Consider the following 17,911-nt stretch of genomic DNA (forward strand, 5'->3'; position numbering starts at 1 on the left):
ACAAACAAACAAACAATACTCGACCCTAATACGGATAGCTTAGGAGATATAGTAAGGGCTAAGGAAGCTACTACGAACCGAGCTAAGGAGAATAGTATCGCTTCGACGATTTCCTCTATAGTAGCTAGTACGCTAGTAATCCCTTCGGAGTCGACAATGCCCTCTTTATTAGTAATAATAACGATAATAACGCCTTAGTTAAAGTCGAAGGCGCCTAGCACTACTACTAGCACTACTACTAACGCCGCTAGTTAAGGGGGTTTAGAGATACTAGAGGAGGTCGCCGAGCCGGTCGCTAAGCTAGTCGTTTAGTAGTAGAAGATAAAGAAGAAGAAGAAGGTTAACGAGCTAGTAGCTATTAGTACTAGACGGAGCGAAAGGACTATTAAGCTTACTAAGAAGGGTAGGGCTAACTAGAAGGACTAATATATATAAATCTAACGAATATATATAACTAGCGACTCTTAGGGGTCGCTCGTTACGTACTCGCGGACTAAGTAGACTACCTCGTAGCTAGAAGGAGCGATAAACGTATATCTTAATATCTTAATATCTTAATATCTTAATATCTTAATATCTTAATACCTTAATTCTCTTTCTTAAAAACGGCTCGCGGCGTACTCGTAGGCTAAAACGGCTAGCTTATAAGCGTAAAAACGAGGGATTTAATAGGATATATAGTAACTAACGCATTTATTTAGATATTTATATATAGGCTCGTAAGGCTCGCGGAGAGCTCGTAGGCTAAATCGATCTATCTATTAATCTATTACGCCTAGTCTACCGAACTTCTCGTTAATAGTACGCTAATACTATAACACCGACTACTTAATCTTAGTAATAGTAGCCTTTAACTTACTCCGTACGTTATTAACCTCGTCTATAATCTCCTTAATTAGCTCCTCCTTTAGCTAACCTTTTAAGCCCCTTAAACCGCTAATCTTACGCTTTAAATCCGACACCTCCGACTCTAACGTAGCGATCTTGTCCTATGCCTTATTTATCTTACCTCGTATACTACTAACTACCTCCTTTAATATAGACTTCTTTTCTACTAGCTCCTCCTTAATCTTAACCTAATCTCTAGTAAAATACGGAGGCTTACCCTTATAGTAGTAGTAGGCGTAGGTAGGGAGAGTCGTAGAAGTCTTATACTCGAGTCCGCGATCCTTATACTAGCCGTACGTAGTAACTACTAGAATGCCTATTATTTATTATTAGTCTACGAGCCTTACTAAGAGCTATACGAGCTATATTACCTTTGTCCGTCTCTATAACTCTACGTATATAATCGTATCTTATAAGTATCTAACGTCCGCTCTTCCTCGTATTATAGTATACGCTCTATACTCTAAAGAGGGTATCGTTCTATTAGAGGTCGGAGATAAACTAGAAGTCTTTAGAGGTAGCCGTAGTAGACTTATCGTAGACGAGGAGGTCGGTAGGTAGCTAAGGAGTAGGAGCGATAGCTATAGTAGATATAGTCGCTAGCTTATCGTCGTTATTGTCGGAGAGAGAGAGTCCGCGTAGGCGGTTAGGGTCGCGAGCCTTATTAAGTTCCGTATTAAGTACTATAAAACTAGCTATTTTTATATACGCGTAAGGGTACGATATTACGAGCTATATATATTATATAACGAGCGAGCTACGAGCGCGCGCAGTAGAGTAGTAGAAGTAGTAGTATTAAGTAGAGGTTTAAGAGTCGAAGAAAATAATACTTATCTAACTAAACGGCGTATTAGCGCGCACTTATATATAATTGTTAATAATTAGAGTAACTCGTAGTAACTGGCGCAGCTGTATAGCGACAATATAAGCAATTAGCGACAATAGTAGTAGTGGTGTTATTAAAGAAATGAGAAATGAGGTGTAGTGACCTATCTGTAACTATAGGACACGATCCCACGACGACGCGACCCACGACGACGCGACCCTCACCCGCCCACTCGCTCCAGAACAGCAGTCCCTCAGCAACTCCGCCGACCCATCCGCCATCGATAACACATGCGCACTCGAGTCTCCTCCGGGCGGGACTCCACGATGCTGTCAAAGAGATGTGGAGCGGGTCGGGTGAAGAGGTTAGAAGAAGGGAGGGTGGAGAATGAGGAGTTGAGACGGCGGTTGGAGAGGGAGATGGCGGGGAGTGGTCGGGGTGGAAGCGTGGTTGATGGGCATGAGGAGAGGTGGGATGGAAATGGGGATAAGGGGGAGGATGGGGCGAGGTGGGAGCAAGGTGTGGAGGAGAGGGACGTGGAGGGGGAGTATGAGATTTACGTGGGGAGGGGTGGGAGGAGTATGAGTAGGGGGAGGAATCTGTCGGTAGATTGGAGGATGTAGGCAATAGGAAGACGGGGGAGGTTCGCTGAAGGGAAACTGGACATGACGACATTATTGACCGCCTGGGATGTCCAGCAGGCGGCTCGCGGTTCATTTGTGGTCGCGTAAGGTAACTTGCAGCACGGCTCTCGCTCGCTGCGTACATGGAGGGTCAAATCTCATGCTGGTGGTATTCATGGCGTTTGATCATAATAGAGACAGTGGACACGGCGTGGCAGATCGGAGGAGATTTCTGCACCAAAGGAAGATGCTGGGAAAGGGGAAGATGCAGTCCGCCGGCGAAAGAAAAAAAGCTCGGAAGGGTGAAAGATGCTCCATACGATTGATGCACTGCTTGTAGAGGTAAGCCTCTTAACAACCACCTCACCTTCTTCTCCCACCTCCGCACGCGAGTCCCAAAACAAATCTTCAACTTCATTTTTACACTTCACTTGCTCGGGCCGTGCTTCTACAGGCCTCAGGCATCAGTTATCGCTGCTTCCTCTCCGAAACACATCTACCGAATCTTCTCGACCACCACCAAACGCCGATTTTGCTACGACACACCTCACTGACTCCGCTCTCACGACACTCCGCTCTCACGACACTCCGCTCTCACGACACTCCGCTCTCACGACACTCCTCTCTCACGACACTCCACACCCTCGACACTCCACACTACTATTCGCGACCATGGCAAAGACCAAGTATGCGTCGCCTCGCCTCTCTTGAGGTCCCTGCTCTCGCTCTCTGACTAACACCTACAGAAAACGCTCGCAACCCGTGACAGACGAGCAAGGCTCGTCCTCGACCGTCCGAGACCCTCTCTCACTTAACGCCGCCAACAACCGAATCAGAAAGGACTACGAGTCGACGTGGTTCACAGCTGAAGAAATGGAAGAGTTGATGTCGCGGATGTCCGAGATGCTCGAGGAGAAGAAGTCGGAGGGCAGGATGGAGGTGGAGTGGAAGACTACTACCGAGGCCGCCGAGTTTGTCCAGGAGAACAGCGGACCGGGCTTGCAAGCTCGGTTGCAGGAGGTGCTGGGACAAGAGAAGCAGACGGCGGCGTAGGAAGAGGAGACGGTAAAGGGGGAAGAATAGACGGCGGAGGAGGAAGAGTAGATAGCGGAGGAGGAAGAGTAGACGACGGAGGAGGGACTAGGCCCCGTCTTACCGTCGCTATAAATTTAGGGTAACGGAGGAAAGATACGTATAAGGGTAATAAAAAAGTAGGCTCTATACGGAAGATTAGATAATAGTAGTAGAGAAGAATTAGACTACGGAGGATACCGCTTCGTCGGGTCTAGAGGATTAAAGTAGAGCTTAATTAGTTTCGATACGGTTAAGAAAAAAAAAACCGCAAACGAGGAACGAGTGGCGACGAGAACGAGTAACGACGATGAATAACTAGGACGATTTTCATTAAGGAGATTCAACTCTCCATGTTTCGCGGATAGAGAGAGAAAGAGATTCAACATAATGATTTCACGGACGATCACGAGTGGCCATGTTTTCTTTTCGTTGATCGATACCGTATCCAATAAGTAGGCGGATTGCAGTGCACAAGCCAGATCGGACTTGATGCGCCTGTTCAGCCTCGTAGGACCGCCATAAGAACTTGCCGAGCACGACATTCTGTAAGACAAGATCGAAGCGAGACGATTATGCTTGGTGTGAGTTTCCGTGCGCATAGCAAATTTCGGAAGATCCGCTCTAGTGGACGACGACATGTGAGAGGTCGAGCCGCACTGAGGAGTCCTTTCTGAATGCGCCGGGTGCGGAAGATGGGCCTGTGATGGGGTTGCTAACTTGCCTACTCCCGATGACAGGTGACTCGGGAAGATACAGAGGATCGATCCCGTAAGAGCAATCTTAGAACAGTCGCCAGCTGTGCAAAGCGACGTACCTGACACTGCCGTCTCTATACTACGGAGCTGGTTTATTGTAGGAACGGCAATTCGAGAGCTTCGTCGACCGTTTCCTTTACTTGTCGAGGGAAGGCATGACCGCAAGCTAGGCCAAGATCGCAGTGTTCGTGGCGAGGTTCGTCGTGTCATCCATCAGGCCCTAGGCGACATGTCTTCTAAGCGCCGTACTGGGATTGAACCGCAAGCTGTGCCGTGGCGAGGGCGCAGCTGACCTTGGCGTGAATGGCCGGCCGGATCCACGATGTTCGCGGCGGTCACTAGCTGGCTGGCGGGCTTTGGTTCTGGTGTCTGTAGCTGCAGCGTCGCGTCGGCTCGGCTAGTGTCACGGTGGTGGCCTCCTTAATAGCGTCGTCGATAGCCTACGTGTCTTCCACGTCTAAGTCTTCGCCGTACGAGAATAAACCGCCGTCCTCGTCCGGCTCGGAGGTTAGGTCGCGGAAATGCATTCCTAAATTCCCTCCGGAGGCATAAGCCTAGTCGACCGCCTTATTAAGCCTACGAGCGTTCTCTATCTATAGTGGACCGTAGTCTACTACGTTTAGCTAGCAAGACGCTCTCTACCCTAACCGTAAGCCGATCGGTAGGCCGCACTTAAGTCTATCTAGCAGAAAATAACTAGGACGATCGCTTACGGTATAACGTAGTTAATAGGAGAGTATACGTAGGGCGAGGTAAGAAGAGCCGCATCCCTATAACGAGTTAGCGTCGTACTTATAATTCGAGCCTAGCTATTCTAGAAAGATTAATTAATTCCTACTTTTTTTTTCTTTCTTTTTAAGCAAAAGAATTCTTTTTAAGCCATAAGTATAACGTGTTAGCGGTTAAGGCGCGGACGGCGGTAATTGTTAAGTCCGTTGTAGTTGCGAGGATGGTGCGAGTAATTAGTATAGTGTGGTCGATAAGACTGTATATGTGTGTATGTATATGTGCGTTGTAGGACAGTTCGACGGAGATAGGGGATAATAGAGATTAGAACGGATGCAAAACGGAGAGGGAAGCAAAGTCTGTCGATGCACAGAGTACGTACGTACGATCTCGTCGCTGGGAGGATGACGCCTTTGCGTGCGTGGATGTTGATGGAGCGGACCACCGATGCTCGAGGTTGTCAGAGAGATTTTCCCGGCCAAAGTTCATTGTTCCAGTTGCCTGTCCTGCGCGGCAGCGTTTTGCCTTATCAGTGTTGTCGAAACATCACATCCATACGTCCCATTGCCAGAAACAGTACAGAACTCCGGCTCCAGCTGTACGTTCATCCCACCACCACCTCCTCTCCTACAGTCCTCGCTCACAACCTGTCCTGCTCGTCGGCGGGTTGGTCCGACAACAGAACAGTCCCCGCCTGTAGCGCCTACTTCTCCACCCGGCGCACCATCTGCAGCAGCTCGTCGTTCCCTCCCTCGTCGTTCCCTCCCTCCTCGCTCCGATCCAGCGGATTGCTTCCAACTTCGCGTGGACGTATTCGGAAAGGTCTTTGCCGCGCTCGATCTCAAGTCTCTTGCCCGACGCATGCGTCCAGATAGCATGGTGGTGTCGAGAGTTATGTGTGCTCATTCTGAGGGCGTCGGAGGCGGGCAGGGTAGAGTGGAGCTGAAAAGATGTAGGTTAAGAAGGAGAGAGTACGGGTGGCCGGCTTTGAACTTAGGCCATACGAGACTCCAAGCTTGGGAAATGTAGTAGACAGCAGAGCGGTGGGCTTGGCGCTGGATTTGAGATGCAAGGTAGGCGGCGAGGGACGCGGAAGAGGACTGGCAGAGGAGGACGGCTAGGACGTACCAGCATTCCATGGTGAGATCCACGCCGAGACCATCCGGATTTCGCAGCCAGGCGGGGCGACACCAGCCTGAGCGATTTTCCGCCGCAGCGACTTTGCAGCTTTATTCTCGTCCTCCACGTCGATGCTCAACAGTCCAGCTGCTCGATCCCGCACATTTCGCTCCAAAGCCTCCCGTAAGGTGGTGATGGGGTGGAGGGGTGAGGCGGTGGTGGGTAAGGCAGTGAGGTGGTGTGTGAGGTTGGAACCAAAGTTGACGAGAACTTTGGCCAGGTCGAAAGTCGTGGCAATTCTAGGTAGACCGTAGATCTAGTTCTACCTTCCCCTTGTTAAAATTGAATAAGTAATAAAGTAATTAATTGAAGAACTAACTACTAACAGAGAGTAAGATGTCCTAATATATACTATTTAGAGCTAGCTAGCTATTACTAGCTACCGTATTTTAATACTCCCCCTCGTTAGCTATTCTATAGCCTTATTAAACCCTCTATAAGGGAAGAGTACTATCTTAATCTTACTTAGCGGTGTAGTGTTCCGTTAAGTATTCTATTTTAATAAAGGATTCCTACCGTAGGTCCTTAAGGCTATGTTTCTTATCCTTAGGATCGAAGTAGCTATCTTTTATCTAGCTTATCTTATAAATCTAGCGCATAGTATAGCCGATGTAGTAGTTTTTATCGATTTCGATTATTATGTCGTCGTATTAAGCCTATTCTATAGTGTCGCTAATAAAGTCGTCGTAAATGTTCCCTATAAAGACTCGTTTAATACGCTAAGTAGACCTAATCTTATTATAGAACCGGACAATACTTCTATAGACCTCGTTTAACTTTACCTCTTAGTAGCGGCGCATAAGGCTTCCGCTATTATAGTCGTAGATAAAGAGGTTCTTTCTATATTTACTAGGGCCGCTTATAATCGTAAAGGCCTATATATACTATAGAATCTAACGCTAGTTCTTATCGGTAATCTAGTTAGCCTAAGGGCTCTTTACGAGGGCGATCTAGGTCCTTAGGGTATATCCGTCTCTAGTTTTAGAGGTAGTTTAGAAAGCGCTCTAGAGATCCGAGTATTCTACGTCTTTATAGGTAGTAGACTAGTTTATACGTTCTTAATCCGTTAGGAAACAGAGTAGCTTTAGATAAATATATAGCCCTTTCGATTCGTATTTCTCTTTAGATCTACTTTTAAATACTTAAAGCATTCTAGTTATTTCGCGGTAGTCCTTTAATTACTCGGTAGTAGTAAAGTAGTCGCGGTAGATTCTTTTAATTACTTCCTTACTAAGGATAGAGAAATCTACGCTACCGAGGTTCTCCGGTAGTAGAGGACGTCTCTATTTAATCCTTTAACGAAGAACTCGGTTTAGAGCGGTTACTAGGAAACTAGCTATATCTAAAAGAGGGAGTAACTAGTCTAAATCGATTCTCTTTAAAGTTAGGCGGCCGAGTTTATTCTCCGTAAGCTTAAGTCTAGACTTAGTGCTATATATATAATTTCGGTAGAAATAGAAGTCTTCTATAGTTATAGATGTTCGTAAAAGGAAGTAAGTTTAGTCTTAAAGTTAGAAAATCCTTATACTTTAGCGCTAAGGTTAGCGCCGAGGATTATATAACCTAGATTTTTATATAAGGATTTAAGGTCGACGGCGATATCTTAGTAAACGACCGGTTAACCTATCCTTAAACTTAGTATACTTATCCTAAGGGGTATTAGCTCGGAGCTCGTAGTCGAAGAAAATTAATAGCGATAATATCGACGTCGCTATCGTAGCCTTAGCGAATACTTCCCCTAGTTCGCTAACTTATTTTATGCATCGACATCCGCACTTCCATTGCACACCCAATATTGACCCGATCATCACCAAACACGCACCATTCGAAAGCCCTTATCAAGGCCGTTCCAACGAACCCGCATTCACCCCGCTGCCCCCAAAACCTACGCCGCTACTAGAGTTCAAAGATTCACCTTGTTGCCCCCTTTAGGGTGCAAATTTTTAAGGATACTGGACCCTGAACTCCGGGATTTGGCCCCTACCTCCGAAACCTTATTCCGACCTTACCTCCCCCACACTCGAAACATTCCCTGTTTAGGGCATTGCACAAGGAAGGTTCACAACCTGTACTACAACACTTTAACACACTACAACACAACTAATACGCCGCCGATTCGGACGCCGTGTAGCCCGTTTAAAAGCCCTCGACGAGAGCTTTTATTCTAGCTATTAAACGCCTGATTTGGTCGAATTTTGAAAGAGCTAAAGGCCAAACAAGAGCAGTGTTCCTAGGATACACAAACATACACATACACATACACTTAGTTCTCTCTACACTAGAGTTACCTGTTGTCCTACGCCGCCGAGAGAGGAAGCTAAAGGAGCAGTGTAGTTTAGTAAGGACGAATTTGCACCTCTAGGGATTAGAGTAGTAGTACTAGCTGTATAGCTAGATACTCTGTATAGAGTATAGGCCTACCTTTCCCTAGAGACAAAGGTTGTCCCGAACCTGCTACGGCTACCCGCAGAACGCCTCTAAAGCCTGCTATAAAGACGCACGTTGCTGTAGGCCAGAGTACTTCCTAGAAGCAGAGGTATATTTATATATCTCTTCTCTCCTCTTTAAAGTATACCTTCTCCTATACTACTTTATATAGTAGGGAGAAGAGTGCCCTAGTGTCGCAAGTAGGCTAGGACCCGAACGCGATTAGAAATAGAGACGAACAAGCAGCCCTCTCGGCGTAAGACTGCTGAGCCTCTTTTCAAACAACAAACAACAACAACAAGACAATGTCTACCGAGACGGAAATAGAAATAACAGACGCAAGCTCAGCCCCTTAGACTCTAAAAGCTACGGCTAGAGGGGACGAGGAAGTTACGTTTAAGTCTCTCAAAACCCTGCCGTTGCCGAAGGAACTACTAAAAAGAACCGGCTTTCCTTTCCTACCTAGGAAAAGGCAAAACCCCTTCGAACTTAGTAGCTCCCCGACTCGCAGCCCTTCTCTCGGAAAGAAACAAACACTCTCTTACACGCCCGCGAACGAGAAGATCCTACAAGCCCGACAGCTACTAGTCGAAGCGGCGGGGGATCTAGTCGGGTTTCTAGGAGAACAAACCCGGGTTCTCGACCTTCTCGAAGTCTTTCGGCACTTTACCGAGCATATAGACTTTAGGACAACGTCCTAAATCCTCGTAAAGCAAGTCTCGAACCTAGAAATGACAACAAAGAAACTAGCAGCATAGGCGAAGAAGCCTACTTTCGCAGACGTTGTTAAGGGAGACAGCGGATCCGCTACCTCTACCTCTACCTCCTCGACAACAAAGACAACACAACAACAACAACAACAACAACAACAACAACAACAGTGGACGACCGTCTCCCGGAGGGCTAGTAAGCCGAAAGAACAAGCAGAACCGATGCCTCTTATCCTTGTACTAAAGGATAAAGAGAAGGAACTCGACTAGATCGCAACCCGAGACAAAATTAACGACGCTCTTAAAGGCGAAGACCAAGAGCTAGCTGTCCTTGCGATAAAGAAATTATTTCGGGGTAACATTGTCCTAAACTTTGTAACAGAGAAAGCCCGCTAACGAACGATCGATAGCCTTACTAAGGTTACCGATATCGTAGGCGAGGCACGGGTAATAGAGGACTCTCTCTGGCACAAGGTTGTAGTCCACGGCGTCTCGACCGCGAACTTCAACACGCCAACGGGCCTATAGGACATTTAACGAGAAATTAAGACCTTTAATAGAGGTCTTAAACTCGCAGGCACCCCGATTTGGCTAACAAACGAAGAGAGAAGAAGGACTCTTACTGGGGCGACAGTTCTAGTAGGTTTTGCTACCGAGGAGGAGGCAAAAAGGGCTATTCAAAACCGTCTATACGTAGGCGCGGACAGCCTAAGAGTCGAGAAGGCGAAGGATCGTATACAACAGAAAGGGAGGCCCCTAGAACGTTCTACATGTTAGAACACTCTCTACGGATTTTCTACGTTAATCTTAACCGATCTATCGAGGCTACAGAGTCTACCTTAGACGTCGCGGTTAAGCAGAAAGCCGACCTTCTACTAGTCCAGGAACCGTGGACTATAGAAGACCCGATAACAGGCTACAAAGAGACAAGATCTATCGCACACCGGGAGTACAACCAGCTATTCCCAACGACTACGGATTCGACGATCCGGCCAAGAACAATGCTATATATTAGCACAAGACTTAACGTTAATATCTCTCCTATTTTATTAGACGACAGCGACATACTTTCCTTTGTTATTTCAGACAAGAAGGGCAACAAGATCCAGATAGTTAATCTCTATAACGAGAAAGACCTTCGGGATACCGAGAACCCGCAAAACCGACGAACAACAGAGAGAATCCTCTACTCTCTACGCAACACGTTCCTTCCAAACACTCTACTAGTAGGAGACTTTAACCTTAGACACCCGTCCTAGGATCCGAGGGGAAAGGATACTACTAGCGCCCGCGAATTTATAGAGTGGACAGAAGACCAGGGCTTTACTCTACGTAATACGATAGGTGTCGGGACCTTCTATAGGCCGCACCTAGACGCAGAGTCGGTCCTAGACCTTACGTTCACAAGAGGATCCTTATCTACAAAGGAAATCGACTAGAGAACGATTCCGACAGGCTCAGACCATAAGGCTATATCTATAGACCTTATTAGCGCGCAAGATCGAGCCTAACAGAAGAAAGTAGTTCTAGATATAGCTTCCGCGGATTGGGAACTGTTTACAGATCTCCTAATAAGCAAGGCGACGTCTATTAACTATACGAACTCCCTCGACGACATCGCAGACTCCTTTACCTCGTGTATTACCGAATCGATGCGGGGAGCAATCCCAGAGAAAGTAGTACACGCCTGCGCAAAACCTTGGTGGAATAGAGAGCTACGCACGCTACGCCGTATAATGTCTAGAACATATAGACAGACCTTTACCTGCGGACGTACGCCGACGCTAGACGAGAAAGAGGCGTATACGGAAGCGAGAAACGAGTACTTCCAAGCTATTAAAACAGCTAAGAAGAACTACTAGAACGCTTTCCTCGAAAAAGAAGACTCGAAATCTATCTTTAAAGCTATGTCCTATACTAGGAATAGCAGCCGAAGACAGATACCTACGATAAACAACGAAGATTCTTTCGAGGGGAAATGTAAGGCCTTCTCCGAAGCCTTATTTCCGCGCCCTCCTGCCGAGGAACCTCTACCTAGCCGTTAGGAAGCGTATACAGCCGGGGATTAGGGCTGGACTACGCTAACCGAAGAGGAACTCGCTGCCGCCTATAGTACGAAGATAGTAAAAGGAAAAACGCCGGGCCTAGACGGTATTACGCAAGCTATTATTAGTAAAGCGTACGGCGCTATTCCTATTACCTTTCTACGTATATACAGTAGGCTACTCGACGAAGGACACCACCCCCGATGCTGGAAAGTTGCGACAGGCGCAGTTCTAGCAAAGCCGGGAAAACCAGACTATTCGGTCCCTAAGGCCTACCGAGTTATCTCTCTCCTAAACTGCCTCGGCAAGATTAGCGAGAGAATACTCGCAAAACGCCTAGGGATTATCGCAGAGACGAAGCCCCTTCTACACGACTCGTAGTTAGGAGGGCGAAAGAAGAAATCGGCTATCGATATAGTGCTTCTCTTAACGAACGAAATCGAGGAGAATCGAAGAAAGAAAAAGAAGACTTCGGTTATCTTCTTCGACGTAAGAGGAGCATACGACCACGTTGCAAAGAACCGACTATTAAGAATAATAATCCAGTTAAGGCTTCCGCACAGCCTTATACGTTGGGTTTAGTCGTTTATAAGCAATAGACGCCTACGAATAGTATTCGACGGACAGATACAGGAATTCCAGGACGTAGAGATCGGCGTTCCGCAAGGCAGCCCGATGTCTCCTATCCTCTTTCTTATCTATACGCGCGATATATTCTTCTCGCTACAAGGAGTTACTCCTAGTTCCTACGTCGACGACATTAGACTATCTACCTCGTCTACGTCCCTTAAGAAGAACTCTAAGGTACTAGAACGTGAGGCAAGAAGGCTAATAGACCTAGGAAAGAAGAACTCGATTGCTTTCGACCTAGCAAAGACAGACCTAGTACACTTCTCGAAAGGGAAAGGGTCCGATTGCCCGGTAATTCTTCCAAACGGCGATATTGTTCGCCCGGCAAAGAAAGCGATAAGGTAGCTTAGGATTTAGCTAGACGCCGGTCTTACCTTTAAGGAGCACATTGTAATAAGATCGGCTTAAGCACAAGCGGCATTCTATCGATTAGAAAGACTAGCAAATACCGAACGCGGTCTATCTTCTATATCGTTAAGAAAGATCTACCTAGCCTACGTTACTACAATAGTAGACTACGGGGCCCCGGTTTGGTAGCGGTCGAAAAAGAGCATAAAACCTCTAGTATCTCTATAAAGTAAAGCTTGTAGGAAGATCCTAGGCGTTTTCCGTACCGCCCTAAACGTCCCGTCCGAAGTAGAGTCAAATCTCTTCCCCCCGGATCTACGCCTAGAGAGACAGTCAATTTTATACTCTCTACGCGCAGCAAAGCTACCCGAAAACTACCCTGTAAGACTCGCTATCTAAAGCGCGCCTTCGGATACGCGAGAAGTCTAATACGAGGACTCGAGAGAGATACTTCCGCAAAAACGACAGAGAACACAGATACAACTACTCTGTTATCGACTCCGACAATACAAGCATTTCGTAGAACACGAGAGGGCTAACTACGCAAAAGACGATCTCTTTAGCGTCTAGAAAACCCGATACGAAATAGCAAGACAACGGGAGATCAATAAGGTACCTAGGAATACAAATAGCTACCTTAGTCGATTTCCATGGAGCTCGCTAGGAAAACATAGAATAGGAGGAAGACGTGCTTTAACTAGTGCCTTCTATACTATCCTATTAGGACACGGATACCTAAAGTCCTATCTCTATCGCTTTAGACACGCAACGACGCTAGACTGCCTTTGCGGACGACGAGAAACAGCAGAACACCTCGTATGTAGCTGCCCTATCTACGATGTATTTAGGCTATTACCGCTACGACAAGCACAATCTCTGCTAGAAATAGTAGAAGATAAGGAACTCCGGAAACACCTTACTACCTTTCTCTCGGATACAAAGATTGCTTCTAGGTCCTGGCACCTAGCAAGAGGCGAAGACGAGACCGTCTAGCCTACACTCCTTTTACTTTTCCTTATTTGTCTTTCTTTAAAGTCCTTCGATACTAGCTTGCTACTATCCTAGGCACGGGTCTTTCCCTAAGGTTAAGAGATACGAGAGAACAACGATTGTACATAGATAGACTGCTGTCGCGAGACAGCCGTCCTACATAGTCATAGACTCATACAGGACGTAAATGGAACAAACAAACAAACAACAAACAATAACTTATTTTATGTCTTCTAGCTATTTTAGCGTTATAGCGGTACTAGGGAGTGTTAAACCGATAGCTTTCCGGAATACGTAAAACTAGCGATTCGGAAGCGGCTTAGTAAGACTATCGGCGATTATTTTGTCGGTTTTAACCTAGCGTAGTTTAATGTCTCCTTCCCAAACTCGCTCGCGAATAAAATATACGTCGATACTAAAGTGCTTAGATCGCGAGTAGAACGCTAGGTTCTTCGCGAGAGCTATAGCGCCTTAGTTATCGTAGTATATAATAGTTACCTATAGTCCTTTTTCGGAGTCGGGGAGGATTTAATCGAGAAGGGACTTTAGCTAGATAGCTTCCTTAGTAGCTTACGTTTTACCTATATATTCTACTTTAACCGTTAATAGCGCTACTCTCGTTTGTCGCTTTAACGACTAACTAATAGCTCCGCTACTTAGACTAAATACCTAGCCGGACGTAGAGCGGCGTATCTCGATGTCCCTAGCCTAGTCGGCGTCTATATAGCCGCTAAGTAGTTATAGATCTCTATAGTATACTAATTTAAATTAAATAGTATAACGTAGGTAAGCTATAATTCTTTCGACTAGTTTCTAGTATTCTTCGGTAGGATTAGCGTAGAATCGACTAACTATAGATACGGAGTATACGATGTCTAGTCGAGTCCCGAGTATAGCGTATATTAGTAAGCCTACTACCGACTAATACTTAGCTCGGAGTTCGTCCGGGGTAATATAGCCTTCTTCCGTAGGTTAGATTTTCGTAGAGGAGTCTATCGGTATCGTTCTAACTTTCTGTTCCTATATATTATACTATCGGAGGAACTTCTCGATATAGGCCTATTAGCTAAGGAATATCTTTCGGTTAACGCGGTCTCTACGTACTATTATACCGAGATAGTAGGCGTACGGCCTAAGATCGGACATTTCGAATCTCTTCGCTAGTTAGCTTTTAATTTCGCTAACTTCCTTCTTCCGTAGTCCGACGATAAGTAGATCGTCTATATATACGGCGATAAACGTATTCCCTCGGATAAAGATACTAGCGTCGGCGTCTAGAGGCTTAAACCCGATTTCCGCGAGGTAAGAGGTTAGAGTTTCGTACTAGGTACGAGGTAACTACTTTAATCCGTAGAGTAATTTCTTAAGGAGGTAGATATCGTTCCCTAGTTCCTCGAATTCGTAGGGTTGTTTAACGTATACGGTTTCCTTAATAAGGCCGTAGAGGAAGGCGGTTTTAACGTCTATTTGTTCGATCTCGTAGTCTAGTACTACTACGATCGCGAAGATAGCCTTATAGCTTATTAGTTTAACAACGGACGCGAAGGTTTCGGTGTAGTCCGAGCCCTCTTCCTATCGGTATCCCTTTACTACCTATCGCGCCTTATACTTAAGGATCTCGCCGTTTAGCCCTCTTTTAAGCTTAAATACCTACCTTCCTAGTAGGATGTTCGCTTTCGAAGAAATCTATAAGCGTTTCTTAAGACGCTACGTTTTGTTCTTCCGGAGTAACTTTACTTCCTCGCTTATCGCGTCTTTCTACTTACTCTAGATAGTAGTACCCTTAGCGTCCTATACTATACGTAGCTCGTATAGTTCGAAGGCGGCTACGGCTATTATAAGGAAGGCGTACATTATCGTCTACTATAATACTAGGTAATAGTTAAGAGTCTTAGTAAGTAGATTAGCGTATGCGTAAAGGAGTACGTACTCGCTTTCGGGGAAGAGAGAGTTCTTCTTTCGGACTCGTTTAAGTCCGTCCGGTATAGTATCCTAGATAGTTTCCGTAGGAGGCGGTAGCGGTATTAGTTCCTTTAGCGTTAGTTTTCGAGATAGGGTATACGATAAGGGCGTTAGCGATTCGGGTAGAGTAGTAAGCTCCGAATCGGTGCTTTTAGTATCTATCGATTTATTATCTGTTTTCTCGCCCCCTAGAGCGGTAGATACTAAGTCGCCCTATACTAGAATAGGCCCTAAATCTATAACCGGACTAAGGAGTCTAACGGGGTATTTCTTTATTCGTAAGCGCTTTAGCGGTAGTACGCTATCTTCGTCGGAGTCTAAGCCTAACTCGACTTTAATGTGCTTCCGATGTTCCTTGAAGATAACGTTATAGACCTATCTAGGCTCCTTCTAACCCGGGCAGATTATTAGATATTAATAGTTCCCTTTAAATCCGAGGAGTTTACCTTCTTCCGCCTTATCCGTATATCCTACGCGGTGTTTTAGCTCTTTAACGAGATAGTACGCTTTAGAGCCGATCTTACGAATGTTTAATAGGTCCGGCCTCTCGCCGTAAAACGCTTCGTATCTAGTAATAGCGTACCTTAAGTTTAGCGACCTATTACGTAAGTAGGCTATTATAGAGACTACCGCCGGCTACTATTTTAATAAAAGTTTACCGGCGAGTAGCGTTAGTTTAAGTTTTTCTAGAATTACTCGATTAACGACTTTAGCGACTCTATTTAACTAACTTTGCTCGGTAGACGTAAATTCGAGCTTAATATCCTAATCGTAGTAGAAGTCCTTAAAGGCATTGTTAACAAACTCGCTTCCCTAGTCGAGTCGAATGCGCCGGCACTTATAGATAGGAGCTTAATATCGTTTAAGGTACTACTATAGGCGAGGCAATACGTCGAGAACGTACTTATAGGGAAAGTAGTCGGTATTAGTCGTATAATCGTTAACTAGAGTAAGCTAAAACTTCGATCCGTCGTAGCCGATTATGTCCTTTAGGCTATATTTAGAGTCTATATATAGAAGCTCGAGTTTTAACGACGCCGGTTTAATATGTCTATAGTAAGGTTTAGCGTAGAAACGACCGTATACGTAGCTTTCGTAGATATACTATCCCGACAAACTCGAAGCTTCTATTCCGGTAACTATATTCTTTAGACGGTAAACGCTTTATTAACCGAGGTATCCTATTCTTTTATACTAGAGTTGTGCCTATTACCTATCTACCTCGTACGCGGCTATATAGAAGTCTATCTTAGCTTCGGTTAGTATAGTATCGAGGAGGAGTAGGCCGTCTTAGAAACGCGTAATAAAAGAGCGGTTTCCTTTAATAAGAGAAAGGCCGGTTAGTAGGGCGGAGATGCTATCGAAGAGAGGCTATATTTGTTCGAGGGATAGGAGATTAACGCCTACCTATACTGAGTATTTAACGTTTATAATGTTTAGCTAGTATAGTTTGTCGCCGATTTTAGTAGGTATTCGAATAGTGCTAATATATATAGGCGTAATAGCGTTTCCTCTAATTCCTCGCGAGCTATATCCTTCGATTAGAGTTATTAAAGTAAAGACGTCTTTTCTTCCGACGAGGTAGGAGGAGTAGCTAGAGTCGACGATCTAAGTATCGAAGAGGTTTAGTCCCTTATGTACGGCGAAGGACTTACCGTTAGCGTTTGCCGCTCGAAAAGCGTAGTCGTTCGATAGGACAATAAGTCCCTTAGTTTTCTTCGGGGCGGTTTTATAGACTAGGGTAGTTTCTTCGTCGTCGACCTTTCGCTTTAAGTCTCTACGCTCCGCTTCTTTCTTCTTCTACTATTTAGGTACCTTACTTAGGTTTAGTATAAAGTACTCTCCGTTATAGCGGCGGTTATAGTACTTATACTATTCTCGAGGGTTATCGCCGCGACTTTTTAGTTTACGGTTATATCCGCTATATAGGCCGAGTTCGTTAGCGCTATTAGAGGCGTTACGACGTATTTCGAAGTCTTCGGCGCTAGAGATTACTTCTCCTAGCGTAATAGCTACCTTCTCTTCCCGTCTATTAACGGTCTTCGGAATTAACGGGCGGTTTTAATTAAAAGAGGTAATAAACGGCTCGAACGATTCTAGTAAGCCGGTAATAAACTTCTAAACGGCGTACGGCTCGGGGATTTTAAGACCTAGATCGATTTCCGCGAAATAGTTCTAGAGGCGGCGAATTTTAGAACCGTAGAGTCCGATACTACCCTTAACGTTATCTATAGTAATTAAGTTCTAGAGATTCGAGATCCTCGCGAATGCCCTAGCGCCTCCTTTAGCGAAGTATTCTACGAGGGTATTAAGCGTATTAAAGGGAATAGTATCCGCTAAAATAAGCTATTTAGCGTTATATCCGTATCTATCTCTAATAATTCTAAGGGCTCTTTTCTACTTAGCCTTAAAGTCGCGCTAGTAGTTAGTCTAGTTAACTCCCTCGTAGGGAAGATCGGGGTCGTTAATCGCTTTAGCGGTCTCGATAATAGCGCTATATCCGAGTGCGATTAGCTAATTACGAATCTTATCGTTCTATAGGCTCTAGTCGTCCTTTTCCTCGAGTACGGGTACTAATAGGGTTAGTAGTTTCTCGGCGGCTTATATAGTCGATATAGCTAAATAATCGAGAAAGGTACGAGTTCCGACGTTCTTCGTAGAATCTTCCTAGTTTCTCGTTATAGAATGTCGTAGCCTACGTAGGGAGGAGCTAATTCGGCGCGAGAGA

General features: G+C 45.4%; 2 protein-coding genes across 2 annotated transcripts; one reads left to right on the top strand and one right to left on the bottom strand.

Moving 5' to 3' along the window:
• Positions 1 to 2,379: 2,379 nt before the first annotated feature.
• On the top strand, positions 2,380 to 3,390 carry MYCGRDRAFT_97622 (uncharacterized protein; the record flags this gene model as incomplete). The annotated part of the gene is made up of 3 exons (XM_003847261.1): positions 2,380 to 2,441; positions 2,799 to 3,023; positions 3,084 to 3,390. 3 exons carry the CDS (start codon positions 2,380 to 2,382, stop codon positions 3,388 to 3,390), a joined length of 594 nt encoding a protein of 197 aa, XP_003847309.1.
• Positions 3,391 to 5,128: 1,738 nt separating this feature from the next.
• Positions 5,129 to 6,031, bottom strand: MYCGRDRAFT_97623 (uncharacterized protein; the record flags this gene model as incomplete). The annotated part of the gene is made up of 4 exons (XM_003847341.1): positions 5,129 to 5,151; positions 5,275 to 5,288; positions 5,617 to 5,834; positions 5,897 to 6,031. The coding sequence occupies 4 exons, from the start codon at positions 6,029 to 6,031 to the stop codon at positions 5,129 to 5,131; spliced, it is 390 nt and encodes a 129-aa protein (XP_003847389.1).
• Between the last annotated feature and the right edge of the window lie 11,880 nt (positions 6,032 to 17,911).

The sequence above is a fragment of the Zymoseptoria tritici genome, chromosome 15, assembly GCF_000219625.1.
Source record: "Zymoseptoria tritici IPO323 chromosome 15, whole genome shotgun sequence".
Taxonomy (NCBI): domain Eukaryota; kingdom Fungi; phylum Ascomycota; class Dothideomycetes; order Mycosphaerellales; family Mycosphaerellaceae; genus Zymoseptoria; species Zymoseptoria tritici.